Genomic DNA, 20594 nt, shown 5'->3' with positions numbered 1-20594 from the left:
ACGGTCGCTCCCTTGCTGTTCATCAAAGTTTGATATCTCCGCCTAACACTACAACACCTAACTCCATCTGGCATCGTTGATTTTGTTGTATCATATAATCCAACGGTCGCTCATCGCTTACCTCCGCATCACCGTCCGATCTACCTACCATCTTCGCATCTCGCGGCTCAGCGTCACAGAACATCAAGATTGGATGAAGCCGCCTAACACTCTATCACCCGAGCCCTACCACCTAACCAAACAACCCCCTTCTCCCATTCTATCGAACCCATCTACCACCATCACCCCCCTCTCTGCAGAACCACCTCCTTCCCTGCCGCACCACCATCATCACCACCCCTCCTGCAACAGCCACCAAACCACCAACTCTCCACAACAACCGCAACCCATCACTACTATCATCACCCCTATCACCTATTAAGCTATTTCAACAACTCCACCATCCTCTTCACTGTTAGGATTGGATTTGGTGAATTAGATTGATAGATGAAGCAATTGGAGGCGTGGATAGCATGAGGGGAGTCAGAGGAAGATTGGGTCGAAGCTATTGAGTGCTATCAGTGATTAGGTAAAACCTAATTTCAATTTTCACCAAATCCTAATTTCACTGTTTTGGGGTTTTTGATTGTTTGTATAAATAGATGATATGGGTATATGTTAGAACTCATGTTTGGAGTAGCCAACATCCAGAACTCTCAAAGTTCTGTTAAATGTTAAAATGTTAATTTTCAGTTCACTTTACAGTTCAATTTTGAGTGTTAGTCTCCTGCTTAGTCTCCTGTTAATTTTGAATTTGCTGCTTAGTTTCATGTTCATGTTGTATTCCTGTTATGCTTATGTCCTGTCATGTTAGTATCCTGTTAAATGTATCTTGTTATGTGCTTGTTTAATTTCATGTTTTGATTCCCATTTCATTCCTGTTAATGTTTGTTACTTTGTTCTGTTAATGTTATTGCTCACTGTTAGTATCAATTCACTGTCATGTTTAAATTCACTGTCATTTGAAGGAATGCTAGACTAGATACATCTTAGAAGCTTTGTGCTGATTGTGTAATGGCAAGAAATCAGTGCTCATAGCAAGCTGATTTTCTTGCCATTCTTGTTGTATGCTTAGGTTGTAGTGTTGGGTGCATTGGGAGAAACTAGTGCTTATAGCAAGCTAGTTCTCTTCCATTCTTTTAGTATACCTCCTGTTTGCCTGTATTCTGCCTAGCCTTGCTTCATTTCAGCTTCACCACAACCCTTCCCTTGGCCTTAGGCCTTGGTTCATTCTTGTGTTGTTTTGTTGCTTTTGCATTGTTTTGTTGTTGCTGTTTAGTTTTCATTTGCTTTGTTCCTTATTTTTGCCCTGTGTTGCTTTTGCTTGCTACTTGTACATTCTGTCACTTGTGCTGCTGCTGCCTTCTCTTCTGCTGCAGCTGCTGTTGCTGTTTACCACTCCCTGTTGCAGCTGTCCTGCCAAGCTGCTGCCACTTCTTCTCCTGCTGCAGCTCCACTCTGCTGCCACTTCTTCTGCTGAGCAGTCTTGCCACTGCTGCTTCCTTTCCAAGGCCAAGCCAAAGACTGCTGCTTCAACTGAGTCCAAGGTCCTAAGCCCAATTCACAGTTGAACTGTTGAGCCCAAAGCTCAAATCAGTTCACTGTAACAAAACCCAGCTTTCAAAGCTCAAGCTCAGTTCCTCAAGGGCCCAAAGGCCCAGAACCTTGACTGAATCCAAAGCCCAAATTCATTAAGGCCCAATCCAAATCAACTGTGGGCTTAATCAAAAGCCTAAGTTTAAGGCCAAAGCCCATTCACACTTCAAAGACCAACTGAGCCCAAGCTCAGTTCATTTTATTGTGAACAAACCCATTAGCACTCAAAGCCCAATTTAAGCCAAAAGGCTTCATAGCCCAATAGCAATTTAGGAACCCAATTAGCTAGAACATTCCGAAACACACCCGATCTCTGTGGATCGACCCGTACTTGCACGAGCTACAACCGACGACCGTGCACTTGCGGTATTACTGTAGGCCCCCGTTTTTATGCGCTTTTTTTATACATATCTCCGGGTCCACCAAGTTTTTGGCCGGGGATAATTTATACCCTTTTAGAGGCCTGCCAAGTTTTTGGCGCCGTTGCCGGGGATTGGTGCTGTGTTTTATCTGTGTTTTTCTTAGCTATTTTTTGCATTTCACTGCATAGCATTTGCATCTGCATCTGCTTCATTTCATTTGCTGTTGGACCTGCTGTTCTGAACCTGTTTTTTCCTCTGCTGGGACGCCACCAAGGAAAAGAACCAAAACCCAACTGGGTTTTTGCAACAATATCAGAGCAGCTGGGCTGTGCTAAAAAGGTAAGCCTAAACCCATTCATTGAGAGAACCCAACCTGTGGGCTTCCAAATTTTTTTAATTGTGGGCTTGTAATAATTAACCCAATTTTTTGGGCTTTTTATTTTTCTATTGTGGGTTTGTAATAATTTAATTTTGGGCTTGTTTGTTTAATTTGTGGGCTTGTTTAAATTCTTTCATTGGACTTGTATTTTGGACTCTGGGTTTAAACCCAGCTGAGCTTGTAACTGATTGTGGACTTGTATTCCACTCAAAAGTGGACCTCGAAACCAAAGTTTTAAAACAAACGTCGGGCCTTAACCAACTGGGCCAAATTAAATTTTCAAAATTAAAACTTAGTGTTTCATGGGCCGCTTCCTTCATTCCATTAGAGGACCAACAGTGGGCGTGCTCCCATTCAAAAACCAAATTTTATTTTCTTCATTTTATTTTCTTAAAAAAAAAAAAAAAAAAAAAAAAATAATAATATAATAATTAAAATTTTCTTTTGCTCCCAATTTCAAAAACCAAAATTTTCTCCCATAAAAACCAAAGTTTTTCAAATATCTCCCGACAAAACCAAATTTTTCCCAAAAAGTCCAATCCCATTAAAAAACCAAATTTTCTTGTAGATAATGTGTTAGTTAAATTTCCTTTTGTATATATTTTGCTAATCCAATATGATCTCGGCTGAAATATGTTGGATTTTTGCCTTGAATAACGGAGTTTTAATTCTGCTTTCGCCGAAATCGGGTATTCTCTCTCCTTTTACTCTACTCAGCATGTCCCTTTCCATATGTTGCATTTTAATTCTTTCCATATTTTGAAACATTGAGGACAATGTTTAGTTTAGGTTTGGGGGTATAGAGTAGATACCACGATAATATGCTATAACTGAAAACGAACTCCTTCTTCTTTTTGAAAAAATTGAAAAATTCCAAAAAAATTGAAAAATCAAAATTCTAAAAAAATTAAAAAATTAGAAAAATCATAAAAATGGAGCTCATTTACCTTGAAATGTTGACTCTTGTGCAAATATGTATTTTTATTAGGAGTCTTAGTCTAGATATTTAGGCACCCTGATTCTAGCACAATTCACATAGTGATAAGAAATTTGCACGCGCACGATCTACCAATACATGTATGGCCTCGATCTTCAAGGTGTTTGATAGGAAGTTACGATTGCCAATCACTTTAGAATACTGAACGAAACTTGACTAGCTTGTTCTTTGGTTGGTTGGGATAGAAGGTGGAGGTTACATTAAGAAAGACAACCATCGAATTTAACTGGGTGCATCAAAAAGGGCTACCTCTTGCAAAGTGTCATGTAATCTTTTGTTTCTTTTTGTTATGTATCAAAAGTGTTTCCTTGTTGAAAAAAAAAAAAAAAAAAAAAAAAAAAAAAAAAAAAAAAAAACGATGTATATATTCAAAAAAAAAAAAAAAAAAAAGAGAAAAAATATCAGAAAAATACAAAAAAATCAAGTATTCCATCATCTCTTGTTCCAAAAATAAAAGAGAGTAGTCAATGTAAATAAGAGTCATGTAAATAGTCATTTTGTTGTTTCATTGTAATAAGCAAGGAGGGTGTATGCCATTGATGTACAACGCGAGTAATTGTGAAATACCTCCAACTCATTCACAATTCTCGTAAAGTCCGGACAGCTAGCTAGATTTCGACCTCAGTTCTTAGCCTGAGAAACTATCTCTTGGTGATTAGTAGTCATAACTTCAATCTTTCTTTACACATGTGTAGATACACTTTACACTCTATCACATGTCTTTTTTTTTATCAGTGCTAGGATTGTGCCTTCGATAGCTAGATTGACATCTCCATTTTGCTGTGAGCTTAACTTTTTGCACATGTCACATTTGATGGAATATGAGCTTATATTTTGTCCTTAGGTTTTGTAGGCACACCTCTGGCAAACCTTCACGAGACTTCAACTCGTCCACTAGGGACACTTAGTGGTTTAAAAGGCTTAGTGCATACGCTAAATGCATTCGAGAGACCAGCGACAGTGGTATAGTTAGGATTTCCTTAGTTTTGTTTTACTTGAGGACAAGTAAAATTCAGGTTTGGGGGTATTTGATGAGTGCCAAATATTGTATATATTTATCCCTTTTTGTTGGCATTTTAACTCATCTTTTGCGCATTAATTCTACATTTTATCCCATATTCTGTATTTTCATTGTTTTCAAGAATAAATATTTTTATTAATTAATTTTGCATTTTTAGGTAATAAATAAAGTTCGGATGAGTCGCGGAGCGAAAAGAGCAGAAAAGTAGTGAAAAGCCGGAAGAAATTACGCAAGGAAGCCGCGAAGAATGGTGCGCACAACCTCATTTTCTACACACAAAAGCGCCTCCGTTCTCAGCCATCAGATCATTTCTCAGAAGCATCCGACGTTTGCTCCTTCATAGAGCATCAAAATCTGAAGTCTCTGCCGAGCACCACAGCGCTGAAATTCCAAGCGTTCAGATTAGATGGTAGTTGAATCCAACGGTCGCTCCCTTGCTGTTCATCAAAGTTTGATATCTCCGCCTAACACTACAACACCTAACTCCATCTGGCATCGTTGATTTTGTTGTATCATATAATCCAACGGTCGCTCATCGCTTACCTCCGCATCACCGTCCGATCTACCTACCATCTTCGCATCTCGCGGCTCAGCGTCACAGAACATCAAGATTGGATGAAGCCGCCTAACACTCTATCACCCGAGCCCTACCACCTAACCAAACAACCCCCTTCTCCCATTCTATCGAACCCATCTACCACCATCATCACCCCCCTCTCTGCAGAACCACCTCCTTCCCTGCCGCACCACCATCATCACCACCCCTCCTGCAACAGCCACCAAACCACCAACTCTCCACAACAACCGCAACCCATCACTACTATCATCACCCCTATCACCTATTAAGCTATTTCAACAACTCCACCATCCTCTTCACTGTTAGGATTGGATTTGGTGAATTAGATTGATAGATGAAGCAATTGGAGGCGTGGATAGCATGAGGGGAGTCAGAGGAAGATTGGGTCGAAGCTATTGAGTGCTATCAGTGATTAGGTAAAACCTAATTTCAATTTTCACCAAACCCTAATTTCACTGTTTTGGGGTTTTTGATTGTTTGTATAAATAGATGATATGGGTATATGTTAGAACTCATGTTTGGAGTAGCCAACATCCAGAACTCTCAAAGTTCTGTTAAATGTTAAAATGTTAATTTTCAGTTCACTTTACAGTTCAATTTTGAGTGTTAGTCTCCTGCTTAGTCTCCTGTTAATTTTGAATTTGCTGCTTAGTTTCATGTTCATGTTGTATTCCTGTTATGCTTATGTCCTGTCATGTTAGTATCCTGTTAAATGTATCTTGTTATGTGCTTGTTTAATTTCATGTTTTGATTCCCATTTCATTCCTGTTAATGTTTGTTACTTTGTTCTGTTAATGTTATTGCTCACTGTTAGTATCAATTCACTGTCATGTTTAAATTCACTGTCATTTGAAGGAATGCTAGACTAGATACATCTTAGAAGCTTTGTGCTGATTGTGTAATGGCAAGAAATCAGTGCTCATAGCAAGCTGATTTTCTTGCCATTCTTGTTGTATGCTTAGGTTGTAGTGTTGGTTGTGCATTGGGAGAAACTAGTGCTTATAGCAAGCTAGTTCTCTTCCATTCTTTTAGTATACCTCCTGTTTGCCTGTATTCTGCCTAGCCTTGCTTCATTTCAGCTTCACCACAACCCTTCCCTTGGCCTTAGGCCTTGGTTCATTCTTGTGTTGTTTTCTGTTGCTTTTGCATTGTTTTGTTGTTGCTGTTTAGTTTTCATTTGCTTTGTTCCTTATTTTTGCCCTGTGTTGCTTTTGCTTGCTACTTGTACATTCTGTCACTTGTGCTGCTGCTGCCTTCTCTTCTGCTGCAGCTGCTGTTGCTGTTTACCACTCCCTGTTGCAGCTGTCCTGCCAAGCTGCTGCCACTTCTTCTCCTGCTGCAGCTCCACTCTGCTGCCACTTCTTCTGCTGAGCAGTCTTGCCACTGCTGCTTCCTTTCCAAGGCCAAGCCAAAGACTGCTGCTTCAACTGAGTCCAAGGTCCTAAGCCCAATTCACAGTTGAACTGTTGAGCCCAAAGCTCAAATCAGTTCACTGTAACAAAACCCAGCTTTCAAAGCTCAAGCTCAGTTCCTCAAGGGCCCAAAGGCCCAGAACCTTGACTGAATCCAAAGCCCAAATTCATTAAGGCCCAATCCAAATCAACTGTGGGCTTAATCAAAAGCCTAAGTTTAAGTCCAAAGCCCATTCACACTTCAAAGACCAACTGAGCCCAAGCTCAGTTCATTTTATTGTGAACAAACCCATTAGCACTCAAAGCCCAATTTAAGCCAAAAGGCTTCATAGCCCAATAGCAATTTAGGAACCCAATTAGCTAGAACATTCCGAAACACACCCGATCTCTGTGGATCGACCCGTACTTGCACGAGCTACAACCGACGACCGTGCACTTGCGGTATTACTGTAGGCCCCCGTTTTTATTGCGCTTAATTTTATACATATCTCCGGGTCCACCAAGTTTTTGGCCGGGGATAATTTCTATACCCTTTTAGAGGCCTGCCAGCTAATGTTTGTAGCGGCTTAATACAGTATGGTGTTCAATATGGACTAGGTCTCGGGGTTTTTTTGCATTCGCGGTTTCCTCGTTAACAAAATTCTGGTGTCTGTATAATTTCTTTATTTTTGTTATATAATTGAAATATCACAGGTTGTGCGTTAAGATCAACCAATTAGAATATCCAACCTTTGGTTGTTGATTTACATTTATTGACACTTGAACATTGGTCTTTGGTACCGTTCAAGTAATTCCTCTTGTTTTCAATCGGGTTCGCAGATTTTTATTTGCTGATTGCGGATTGAATTAAGAGTTAGAGGTATTAAACTCTTTGATATACTTTATTATATATTGAGTCTGATTGTGTAGTTGATTCTCTAGAAAATGTATTGGAGTAAGTCTTCGCAGATTGCCAAACGAATTGTTGGGTGTGGTTGTTAGACCCCACATTTTCAGGTTTGATTTTTCCGCTCCAGCCATATAACCCCAAAAAGATGCAGTGTAAAGAAGATTCTAGATTTACTTACCACGAGCTGAGAAGCTAGCGAGTTGTTGTCCAGTTCACTATAAAATCCTTACTCGTTCCATTCAGATTGAACAACTTGTTTGCATTTCCAAAGTAACGTTAAATTTCCATTGAGTAGGGACAATTCAGGAATATATGACTATTAGATTCATTACCAACTCTATAGTGAGAAAAAAGTACTCAACAAGTATTCAATATCTAAAGTTGGAAGCTTGTCTTAAGTACATTATCATAAGAAAAAACCAACTTTGTGGGGCCAGTTCTTAGACCAAAGCACTTGTGTGGGAAATTCATAGCAAGAACTTCATAAATATAGTTGTTGTAAGCTTATTTGACTGAAAATTTTCCAGCTTTATCACAACCCAATCCAGAGAATCATCTTCTTCAGGATAGAAGACATTGAAATCCAACATAGAGAAAATAGTGCTAAGCTTAATGATTTTCGCACAATCCATCTTGTATGCGTGAGTCCTAGGTTCTAAGAGAAGTATGAAGAGCTAGCACAATATATATGCATCAAGAATATAACTATTTTTGTTAATGAAAATATTATACAAATTAGGACATAAGGTAGAAAGAGCATCAGCATTCCTCCCGAATACCGATTTTATTTCCTATACCAATCTTGAACTGGATATTGGAAAATATAAATTACAGGAAGATAATAAGTGATCTATATTTTTCTCTTATAAGTTATAAAACTTACAATTACATTCGTTATCGGAATTTCCTGTCACTGAAGCATGTTCATGATGGGAGGAGAATCGAGACTAGCTGCCCAAAGAAAAAAAATCGAACCTTCAGTAAAATATTGCAAACTAAAAAAAGAGATCCCATCGTTCATACCATTAGCAACAAAGCAGCTGTGTAAGATGGCATTATCCAGCATCATTTTGACTCTAGTAGATCCACTCGCCGACCAACTAGCAACTGATGAAGAATTTGTCACATCCCCACTACCCTTTAGTCAACCATTTAAATGAATACTGACATCCATATATGGGAAATAACTGGACTACCATGTGTATGGGAAATAACTAAACTACCACGTGTAGATGTTGTTGTTGTATCTTGCCATCTACACCTGGATATCAATAGGTAACTAGTATTCTTCTTGTTTAATGGTACCTTCATTATAGTATTATACTTGTTGTGAATTAAAAAAAATTTATCTTAAATGTATTTAAACTTGTTACTTGTAGCTTGGTGGATGACTACCACAAAGTTTCATCATATAAAAAGGCTTATGCATGACAAGTGAATCTGCGTACTAGTCAAGATAACTGGGTTGAGGTAAGTTGTACCAACTCATCCATTGAGTTGGTGAAATATTGAATGTGATTGTATTCAATTGACATCCTCGAATTGAAGTGAATAAACCTAAGTTCAAGGCAGAAACATGCAGGCCAAGAACCAAGAGAATTAGGTCTGATGTTAAAGGACAAAAGTCTAACAAGAAGGAAAAAAGAACATGTAGCCATTGTGGGTCTTTAAACCACAGTGTGAGGACTAGCCCAACTAAGAAAACTGGTGCACCGATATTTGTTGGTAGTGGAAGGGGCAGAAGCAGAGCTGCTACACCACCACCACCACCACAAGGAAGAGGCAAAGATATAGCTGATGCAACATAACCATAACAACAACAAGAAAGAGACAGAGAGGGATTTGCTTCTGCACCACCACCACAATTCAGAGCCGTATGATTTAAATATTTTTTATTTGGCACAACAACATTACCACAAAGAAGGGGCAGAGGGAGGTCTGCACCACCAATGTCAGCTACAAGGTCCGCTACAATCGAAAACTACCGGAATATGTATGGATATATGCTTGATGGAGCAAGAGAACCTAACAGACTACACTTTCAAAGTCTTCAAACCACAAAGATGGAGGCCTTAGTTTGTCCGCATTATCAGGTTTTTTTTTCCATAGAAAACTATACTACTCTGTTTTTGAGCATTTTATTGAGTTACATATCAGTTGTGAATCCTATTTTTATTTCATTACTAGATAATTTATTAGATTAAACTTGAAATCACGTGAATGAAAATAATTTTTTTTAGGATGATCACATATATTTTGACTTCTCTATAGTTGATGCACCTTTGAACCTCTCATATATTTCTGCAAATACAATTTCATTAACTTTTAAATCAATGATCATCTTTGTTGGTGTTGTTGTTTCAGAAGAATATTTGTCCTTGAATGCAGGTGATCGTTGTCGTATGCGTCAAAAATAAATTACTTTCTCACTACTCAAAATATAAAATATAGCAAGAGCAAGAAAGGATCGTTCCCACAGAGAGGTCTTAGGTTGTCAAGATGTTTCGGTTTCTTATATAGAACAAGGGGGATTTCTGGTTTATGTATCTAAAACAAATTTAAAAGCAAATAAAGAAAAGTAAACGAATAAATTCAAAGATGTGAAAGCATTGGTTAAGGATTTCGTTTTTCATTCACAAACATGTTCTTGTCATAATAATTAGAATTGATATTTAATCTCTGCTTTATCAAAATCCCTAGAATACCTTGTAGAAAGGATATCCCGATAATTTCCTCTTGTCATCAACAAACACATTAAAAGATGCGAATATGAATCCTACCAAAAGAATAACCTAACGTCTTGCGCTAATCAAGTTCAATTCCCATGGAGCATTAAGATTCATGAAATAAGGCTAATCAATGCAATCAAAATACATTGCACAAACAATTTAACAAAGGTCATGGTTCACATATGATTACAAGGATGTATCACTACAAGCTATAACCATATTTATGCTACTTGTGTTCAAGGATTATCGCTCGATGATTAACCCTAAACTAGCAATAGATGTGATTACAAGTTCTACCAATTTGCAACTTGACAAAACAAACAATCAATCATGTTGTAATACGTCAATTATATAACTATATTATCAGAGAATCATGAACGATAAATATGAGACAAAACTAATATATCGAATCAAAGAACCAAGTTATGTGAAATCCAACTGATCCATAACCAATAATAAAACTCTAGCTCATGTTCATGGAGTTCATAACAAGAAGAATCCATAACCAATAATTAAACCCAATAAAATTGAAACAAAATTGTTTTCAGATATGTCTGTTTTTGTCATTTGCTACAACAATAATGGTTGAATATGATATTTTACCAAACACACTTTGGTTGCTTTTCTTAATCAGCTTTAACTTTAATTAATATTTTACCAAACGTCTGCTTTTTTCTCACAGCACAGCACAACAACGCACAACAGAAAAGTGCTTTTGCAAAAAGCCGCAGCAATACCAAACTAGGCCTCAGTTGCTTCCACTGATGCATTCTCCAGCCCAGTAAAACTCCAATAATCATCAGATCTATTACAATGGCAGCAACTCTATTTCAGCTTCCGCGTCTTCTAGGTCATGACCCTGTCACCATCTTGTCCACCACTGCCTAACAACTGCAGCAGCTATATCAAGCACCATCTTCGGCTTCATATACTCTTTCGAAGCAACAAATCTGTCACCATTGCAATTCAGTAACTCCACCTGAAATTTCATCCAACAAGGCTTCAACTGATTCATCCATCCTAACATTCATCTAAGCTCATTGTGTAGCTTCAACTGCGTCTGCACTTGCACCTGCAATTCAGCCAAGCTGCCAGCCCTTAGCTTCACCACCATTTCCATGTTAGATTCACCATCATAAGTTTAACACAACCAGCTCCATTCTGCATTTGACCATGTATTGCAACCTCCAGTTCTAGCTCTGTGACAGAAACCACCATCTCTGGATTCTTCTTGTTCTGCTATGAATCTCCTCTTCTTTCCTGCATTGAGAACAACCACCAGAAACTGATACAAATTCAGTTCAAACCCACTCTTGTGCATATGCTATTCACAGCCTCAATTCCCCGCAAAACTCGCAGACTGCAACTCCATTATTCTGCATCATTTCATTAGGCTGCAAACAACTCATTGCCTTCATTTGCACCTGTAACTTGAGTTTCAGCCATAACGCATGATAATCATTACTTCCACCTGCAATCTCCCATCACAGTTGCACAGCTTACCATCTACTTAGCTCCATCATTCCCTTTACTTCATTGCAATTCTTCTCAGCACCAGTTCCAGCTCATTTTGAGCCATTCTGTCACAACCAAACAACCACTTCTTTCCATCCGTCTTCAATTCATTCAATCTTGCAACACCTCAGTTCAAGACTAATCTCAGCTGCACAGGTCTAATTTCTCAGTTGTATCTTCTCCACTATGGCAGCAACAACATTTCAGTTCCATGGCAATTCATTACCAACCGCTCAGTCATTTTCTCTTGCTTCATCAGCAGAATACCCACACAATCACCACCAATGCCTTCACTGCACTTCGTTTCACAGCAGGACCATCTCCATCTCATATAACTCATAATCGATTCATTGTTCTTGTTGATTTCATAAACCCATCCTTTCTCTGCAAAACCACCATCTCAACAAATCCCATAAACCATTCTCTGAATCTGAACCAAACCCCATTACTGCAGAAACCCATCTGTCTCTTCTTCTCAGCTTTGAATCACCATTTCCATCAAAGCCTAATTCTTCTGATTTGGGGAAGAATTGAAATCCTCTTTATTACAAAAACCTGATCTAACCCATTGCAGAGACAACCTTCTTAACCCTTCCGAGTCTGAAATTTCTTCTTATTACAACCTAGAACCCATGAATTTCTTCATTAACAGCAGACATATAAATTGTTTTCAGATCTCCTCTAACCTTCTTCTCTGAATGTTCTTCATCTCTGTATGTTCTCCTTGTCATGAATCATTGGAAGAAATCATTCCTCCACCTACACAGGTTATTGAATTCACTTTAAATCTCCCTTTGTCTCTGAATAGTGTTGCCGCCATCAGACAGGGACGGTAAAGAAGAACTACTGATTTCTTCTGAAATTGAGGTATTTCTGTAGGAACTTGAACTTACATGCCCCAGCTTTGGATAAGGGCTACCTGAGGTGATAACATTTCCATTGAACTGTCGGTTCTGCGAAGCTGACAGTTCAGACCCCTTTGCAATTCATTAATTTGTTGGAGTAGCCTCGTTCTTTCCCCGATGACTTCATATTTTTGCTCCCTCCAAGTTGATGAGATGAAATCCTAGATTTGAGCGAATTTCGCTTCTTTTTGCTCCAAATGACGCTAAAGTACCTATAAACTCAAAAGCAAGCATAAAATACATAATTTACAAAGACAATAGCAAAGAAAGCATAAATACTAGATATAAAATTAGGTGTTTTAGACACCTATCAGCAGGTGAAGATTCTGGGCATTGTGAAACCCAATGAAAATCACTATCACACTTGAAACACCCTTTAGTTAACAGAACTAGTCATAAAAACTCAAGGTGACCAAACTTGTGGTACAAAAACCCCGTTCAAATGTTGGGATCCATTAAACCTCCATCTTAAGCAAAATTGATACCAAAACTCCAAAGTTTTAAAAATTGATACAAAAACCCCAAATTTCAAAATTGGTTTCATCAAATTCTTTGGGGTTTTTGTGTTACCTTTGTTTTTGTTTTTTTGGGTTTTGTGTTACTTTTGTTTTGATGGGTTTTTTGTGGATGGATAGTGACACTTTTGCGGTTATAACTCGCGGACCGTTTACTTAAGTGTTGTTTTTTCTTCTTGGTGATTCTGCAGCTTTGTCTAACCATTCAAACTCATCACATTTTGGTCAGTTTAAACACTTTATAAATCTCCTTCCTTTGTTAGATTCAGTTTTTCTTACCAAAACCTACATCCTGTCACATTTTCTGCACTTTTACATGTATTACTAATGCTAAATGAGAAGATGATTTGCAAACTTGGAAGCTCCAACGAGACTAAAAACAGAATATGTTATTAGTCTGACCTACTAACTGTAAAATACGAATTAGTATTACCTCCTCTGTGTAAATACACTATTTTGAGTTACCTCCTTTAATGACGTTACTTATATTGCAAGTAAAGCTTGATGATGAATACCCCATCACAGATAGAGCTTGATATGCTTACTTGATGTACTTACAATAAAAATTCTACACTTCAGAAAACATATTTTTTTTAATATATAAATGTGAAATATCAGATTTTCGTTATATAACTTGGATCGGAAGAGAGGACTCGACCGTACAAATTGTTCACCCTAGGTTATCCGCGTATTCTAGATTAGATATTTCAAACTGAAAGTATTTTGCACAGTCGGAATGACACGCATGATTTAATTCAGGTGAACATAGTTGATGAGTCGAGTAAATAAAAAACTGATAGAGAACTTAACCGTAGAAGGATATGCTAATATTGAATCTTTAGAGGAGGTTGTCCTAAGAGCACTTCCTATGGAATGAACAAACTCAGAGTTTTTTCATTTTGCTCCCACTATGGAATGAACAAACATGAAAAATGGATGTTCAAATCAATATATTTGTTGATTTGAACATCGAGATGGACATCCCAGCGCGCGCCTATGGTAACAACGGGCGTCCTTGTTACGAACGCTGGCGTTTGAAGAAAAAACGCCAGCGTTAGAACAGCTCAATCTGAACGATTAGTGTTATGAACGTGCGGCATGACGTAAAGCGCCAGCGTCCGTATTAAAAACGCTAGTGTCACCCAAGGGCGCAAACAGATCAATCTGAACGGCTGAAAAATCTTGTGATCCAACGGCTACATTTTCTGAATTCTATGAATACTCCTCATTCAACTCCAAATTCACACATTCTACACATTCTTCACTCTCAAATCTTCTACAAAAATGTCTCCCAGAGTTCGTACTGTTAGATTCACTAAACAAGAGGATTTAGCTATTTGTAGAGCCTTTGTTTTTCACACACAAGATGCTGTCATGCGTAATGTGGCCGATTCGAAGTTGACTTTCTGGGAGAAAGTTTACAGAATGTTCACCGCTGAAACTGGGAACATCTATGGGCGTGATTCTCATGGATTGCAGCATCGTTTTAGTGTAATTAATATGAACGCGTTGGAGTTCATGGATTTACTAATGGAGAATCACAAAAATAAGCTCAACGGTGATGCCGAACATGAAGTGGAACCCAGAACTCTAGCAATGTGGCCAGTAACTCACCGCAGTCGTCCTTTCGACTTCCATGCTTGTTCCAATATTCTTAGGGTGCTCAACATATACAATCCCCTACTCTAGGAATTCCACCACCCGCCGAGAATTGACGCCTATGTAGTAGTTGTTTTAGTCTAATGTATTTCTTTTATATTCATGTATGATGTGGTGGTTGTTCAATGCAGTACGTTTTTATTTATGATGGTGTAATTTTTAATCCAGGAAAAATTTAAATTACTAACATGCAAATGTGAAGATTAATCGTAATAACATAATAGCATAGTGAATCGATTTGTCATACAACTTCAGTCAGCCCACTCCACCAAAAAACACCTGGGACATTCCCAGAAATGCCTTCCATATGTGTTTTCTTCAGAAGAAGTCCGCAAATGCATAAAAGTCTTGCAACCGGGCTTTGCGCATGCACTGGTTCTCCGTGGACAATATTTGTATTCGTGATCTCCATATCCATAATGCTTGCAGTGTAATAGCTTCTTCTTCAATTTGGCTTTAAGTTTGAAGTTTTTGCAGAGTATTGCAATCTTTTCTTCTTCTTCTTTTTTAATCTTCATAGCATCATCTAGCATATGTGGTTCCTCTGGACAATTGGGATCTTGACATTGCAAATACCTGAGCTTTTCCGGTTGTGATTCAATCACCATTCTGATGCGTGAACATCCTTCCAGCGGACACTTTGAATACATCCAAGGACATTGCATAAGACTGTGGTTATCCATGAAACATAATAGACAAACCTCTTTTGCTTCGACACATAATATTTGCTTCGCTTTGCCTTTAGAAAACATGGTGGATGTTGAGAAAGAAATCGGTTGGTTTGGTTTAGAATAAAACCTAGTGATGTATTTATAATAAAAAATATGCGTTGGTAATTCAAAAGGGAGGTTTTAGTAAAATAGCCAGCGCTTTTACTTTAAACGCCAACGAAAAAATTTCCAACGGCTCCATTTTTTTTCTCGACCTATAAATTTCATTCCTCCCATCTCCAAAATCACTTCTTGTTCTTTTTTTATTAAATCTCTCTCCCTCTTTGACAGAAATGTCTGTTAGAAATCGTGGTCCAAAGTTTACTCAAGAAGAGGATATAACTCTAGGCAAAGCATATTTTTTTCATAGGGTAATCACTGGTGTTGTTATTTCTCATGACAGTTCTTTTTGGAAGAACGTTTTTTAATGTTCGTCTCACTGACGGGAAACCCAGGAAACCGAGATGATCGTCGATTGCGTACTCATTTTCATTCTATTAGGCTTGAAGTCCAGCCATTTCTTGCTCTAGTGATGGAAATTGATCGAGAAAAGTTCGTCGGTGTTACTGAAGATGAAGTGATCCAAACAGCTCTTGATAATTGGGAGGAAGCTCACGGTAAACCTTTTCGTTACGAAGCATTTTCAGAATTCTAAAAAATGGTCCATCTCAAGCACATCGTTACTGCACTCGAATGCCGCTGCCGGTCTTTACAATGGAAGAAGATGTTGCTCTTGTTCGATGTTGGATACATCGTATGATGAGACCAATGAACAATGACAATTTCTGGGAAAGAGTATTGGGACATTTTGTAGCATCGCGTAACGAAGCGATAAGAAACATTAAGAGCCTAGATTTAAGAATTGCATTCATCACTAAGGAAGTCAAACATTATACAGAAGTATTGTGGATGGTTCATCGTGGCAATTCTGGAATATCCAACGAAGAACTGGTGAGTATCTTACCTTTGTCTTCGTGGGCTCAACTGCATCATAAAAATATCTGAACTCGTTATTTATCTGTTTTACAGAAACCCATCGCTCAGACCAAGTTTATCGAAGAAAGCGGAAGAGAGTTTAGGCATTTTGAATGCTATGAACTTTATAGACAGAATGTTGTTGGATTTGATATAGTTTGATATTTTTGTTGTGGTTTATTAAAATGTAGTTTGATGTTATTTGCAAGTTTAAATTGTAATGAATTTCACTTAATCTGAAGTGGAAATCTATTTTAAAATATAAACATTTTCATTCATTGATATTACTGCCAATTCTTTTACAAGATATAAACTTAGACAATAATAAAAACTTCAATAAAAATCAAGTACAAGTTTTGGCCTCCTGTTTATCTTCATTTGACGTATTTTCCATTCAACGCGCTCTTTGAAAATTTCACCATTGTTTTTGAATATTTTGTTGTTAACTTTCAAAACTGGAGCTCTTCTTTGCCTTTTAGCGGAACATTTTCTTGGAACAACTTCTAAAACTTGCACTTCCCTTTTACAATTTTCAATCTTTTTAAAACTCCCACATATCTTAGAAACAGCAGCTTCAAGTTTTGCATCGCAAAAAAGTGTGATCGCCTTTTCATCCATTTCACAAGAGAAAATTCAAGTGAATTTTGGCGTGAGTGAATTGTTTGAAGATGGTAGTAATTTATAGAGGTAAAAAGTGAATTTCAAATTTTAAAAAACTACCTGTTGGCGTCTGTCGCAAAAACGCCGGCGTTTTATCTTAGGACGCCAACGTTTTCCCCTCCAACGCCAGCGTTGAATCTACCGACTCTAGCGTTTGTACCTGGATCGCACACCTATTGATCTAACGCCCAATGCTTTATCATAGTGGAAAACCTAGTTTGGCCATCCACCTGACTCAACAAACGAATGGATTAGTTCATTCCCGTAGGAATTGCCCTAATCAGCAATCTTTAATGGGAGGTAACTTTAAATACCCAAAATAAAATTGAATCTTTAGAGGAGGTTGTCCTAATTAGCAATCTTTAGTGGGAGGTAACTCCAAAATACCCAAAATAAAAATGTGTTTGGTTTACGTGTCACGCAACAGCGAACTCGATGTCAAAGGTCAAACCTTTGACCAACCCTCCAACCCCTATCTCTCCTCTGAGGTTTCAAGTATCTTTCAGTTAAAGATTGAAGATTCATCCAAACCCTAATAGCAGAGGAGAAAACCATGGCGACGAAGCTTTTGGTTTCAAAAATCCGCGAAACATGTTACAGAATCTCACCATCAATTCATCACCTCCGGAATTTCTCTATGGCAGCTACCGCGGCAGCTCCACCACCACCTCTGCAAGAAGAAGAATCAGAAGGAATTTCAATGAAAGGAGTAAAAATTTCAGGTAGACCACTTTATTTAGATGTACAAGCAACAACACCAGTTGATCCTAGAGTATTAGATGCTATGCTTCCATATTATATCTCGCGTTATGGTAATCCTCATTCTAGAACTCATCTGTATGGTTGGGAATCTGATCTCGCTGTTGAAAAAGCTCGATCTCAAGTTGCTTCTTTAATTAAAGCTTCACCTAAAGAGATTGTTTTCACTTCTGGTGCTACTGAAAGTAATAATATCTCAGTTAAAGGTTTAATGCATTTTTATAAAGATAAGAAACGTCATGTTATTACTACTCAAACTGAACATAAGTGTGTTCTTGATTCATGCCGTCATTTACAACAAGAAGGTTTTGAAATTACTTATCTTCCTGTTGGTAATGATGGGATAATCGATCTAGAAGGATTAAGAGCAGCGATTAGGCCTGATACAGGACTTGTTTCGATTATGGCGGTTAATAATGAAATTGGAGTTATTCAACCAATGGAGGAAATTGGAAAAATTTGTAAGGAATTTAATGTCGCGTTTCACACTGATGCGGCTCAGGCCTTGGGTAAGATTCCTATTGATGTGGAAAAGATGAATGTGAGCTTGATGTCATTAAGTGGGCATAAAATTTATGGACCTAAGGGTGTTGGTGCACTTTATATGAGGAGAAGACCCAGGGTCAGGGTTCAGGCACAGATGAATGGTGGAGGACAAGAGAGAGGGATAAGAAGTGGAACTGTTCCAACACCGTTGGTTGTTGGTATGGGCACGGCTTGTGAGGTTGCAATGATGGAAATGGAGTATGATGAAAAGAGAATTTCTGCTTTACAGGAACGTTTGTTAAATGGAATTAGAGCCAAAATTGATGGTGTTGTGGTCAATGGAAGTACTGAGAGTAGGTATGCGGGGAATATGAATTTGTCTTTCGCTTACGTTGAAGGGGAAAGTTTGCTAATGGGTTTGAAAGAGGTTGCAGTTTCTAGTGGTAGTGCTTGTACGAGTGCAAGTTTGGAGCCATCTTATGTTTTGAGGGCATTGGGTGTTGAAGAGGATATGGCTCACACGTCAATTAGGTTTGGAATTGGTAGGTTCACTACAGAAGCTGAGATTGATCGAGCTGTGGAACTTACAGTAAGGCAGGTGGAGAAGTTAAGAGAGATGAGTCCACTTTATGAGATGGTCAAGGAAGGGATTGATATCAAAAGTATCCAGTGGTCACAGCATTAAAATGATCCGATGCGGGATGCAGGATGTGTAACGTGCCATATGTATGCATATGCAGAATAGGCTTCCAGGTTTCTTTTTACAAATCTCCCTATAGTTCTTAGTAGTTTTTGTAGCATGAATTTTGATTTCTGCTGTATAATCGATGCTTTTTAAATATATGCCATTGTTGTATGTATAACTTCTAAGCATTTTTATGTGGTTATGTTTTACATTATTTGATTACTCTCTGTTGTGTTAAACTGTATGTGACTCTTTGTGTGAAAGAGGTGACAATGATTGTTAACACATATTCATCACCGAAAAGAAGGGAGGAAAAGGTCTTTAGGGGTTAGATCCTGGAGCAGAATAAAATTTGAAACAGTGATGAAACGGTGTTTTCTAGTCTTTCACAGAACAAAGGGTTACTTACCTTGAACCATATAGCATGTCTCCTTCAAGTTTTCGTGTTTTGACGTGTTTTGGTGAAAGCGATGTTTCTTATAATTAATGTTTCTGCCTTCTCCACCTCCCAAGAAATTGTTGCTTGATCTACAAGCTGATCCAGCTATTATTTTGTGGTTCAGGTATTGTTTAGTGGGACATTTTATCCATCAAAATCCGGCTGGAATTGTGTCCCTTGTAAGCTTAGAAATGATGTTACTTAGAGTTGGTCTTGCATTTTGAGTAACGTATACCTACCAACAGTTCTTGATTTCACGATTTTCCGCCTGGAGGATTCGGGAATTGTTTGCTTTTGTGTCTAGAAGGCAGAAATGTTGCATGCTTTAGTTTTTTTTCTTTTTCTTTTTCAGGTTATCCATTTTAACATAGATTGTTAAATGACTGCATAGGCCATGATTATGATCTTGTTATGATGTTATTATCATTTTCTACACAGCGTGAAGCACTTTGTAGCAGTGACTGACTTCTATTATTGACATAGTGGAAAATATGATGGTGGCATTGTTCTTTTTTCCATTTTTAATGTCACCTAAAATGTAAAAACAGGGAACCCATACTACTTGGCATCCACTTAGTTTACCAAAGTTCACTGGTAGAGGACTAGTGCATTGCTGTAACTTCATGGATCTTAACAAGATTGTAAGCTATGGTAACAATTTATTCCCGTAGAGCTGCATATTGCACTGTCCTTACCATTTTACATTCCAGGCTCCATTTCCTTCAGTCTAGACCATTCAGATTCAGTTTGATAGCAAGAGTTCCTGTAGTGAAATCATAAAACTCTCGCCAACTTTCGGGAATTTCCTTCAGTTTGATAGCAACAGTTCCTGTAGTGATCCTAAAGAACTCTCGCCAATTTCAGGAATTTCCTTTATACACAGAGAAGGCCTGTTTCGTGTTTTCTGTATATAAACATCGTTGCGTATTGGTCTTCTTAGGATACTTCTTTGAACTGTAGCTACAAAGTTATACAATTGCCTTTGAGGTACCATTTTTTTTCTCAGACCATCTTTTCTTCCAAATGGCAGGTGAAAGAACTTGAAAATAAGTGGGACCATGGTCCAAAAATTGCCTTCCACCCTTGGTGTTTAGGTAGTAAGTGAATCGCAGAGCTCTCAGGAAAGATTGAAGTGATTCAAGTGAAGAAAACAATTAAAACAATTTGGTTTTAATACCATGGTGTATAAAATTTTGGGAACCATTTGATCTTTTTTGGAAATTTACTGTTTCTTTTGTTTTATTGTCGTGGTTGATTCTCCATTAATACAATTTGGTGTTCTATG

At 38.0% G+C, this 20594-nt stretch overlaps 1 protein-coding gene across 1 annotated transcript; it reads left to right on the top strand.

Annotated features, from left to right (window-relative positions):
- Positions 1 to 17431: 17431 nt before the first annotated feature.
- Positions 17432 to 20594, top strand: LOC113346767 (cysteine desulfurase, mitochondrial-like). Its single transcript, XM_026590276.1, has 2 exons — positions 17432 to 18938; positions 20340 to 20594. The coding sequence occupies exon 1, from the start codon at positions 17494 to 17496 to the stop codon at positions 18868 to 18870; it is 1377 nt and encodes a 458-aa protein (XP_026446061.1). The 5' UTR covers positions 17432 to 17493; the 3' UTR covers positions 18871 to 18938; positions 20340 to 20594.

Source organism: Papaver somniferum, chromosome 2 (assembly GCF_003573695.1).
Source record: "Papaver somniferum cultivar HN1 chromosome 2, ASM357369v1, whole genome shotgun sequence".
Taxonomy (NCBI): domain Eukaryota; kingdom Viridiplantae; phylum Streptophyta; class Magnoliopsida; order Ranunculales; family Papaveraceae; genus Papaver; species Papaver somniferum.
This window is presented reverse-complemented; position numbering and strand designations above follow the sequence as displayed.

What these genes read in the sequence shown, in the direction of transcription:
- LOC113346767 (XM_026590276.1), top strand. Translation starts at nt 17,494, where the DNA reads ATGGCGACGAAGCTTTTGGTTTCAAAAATCCGCGAAACATGTTACAGA.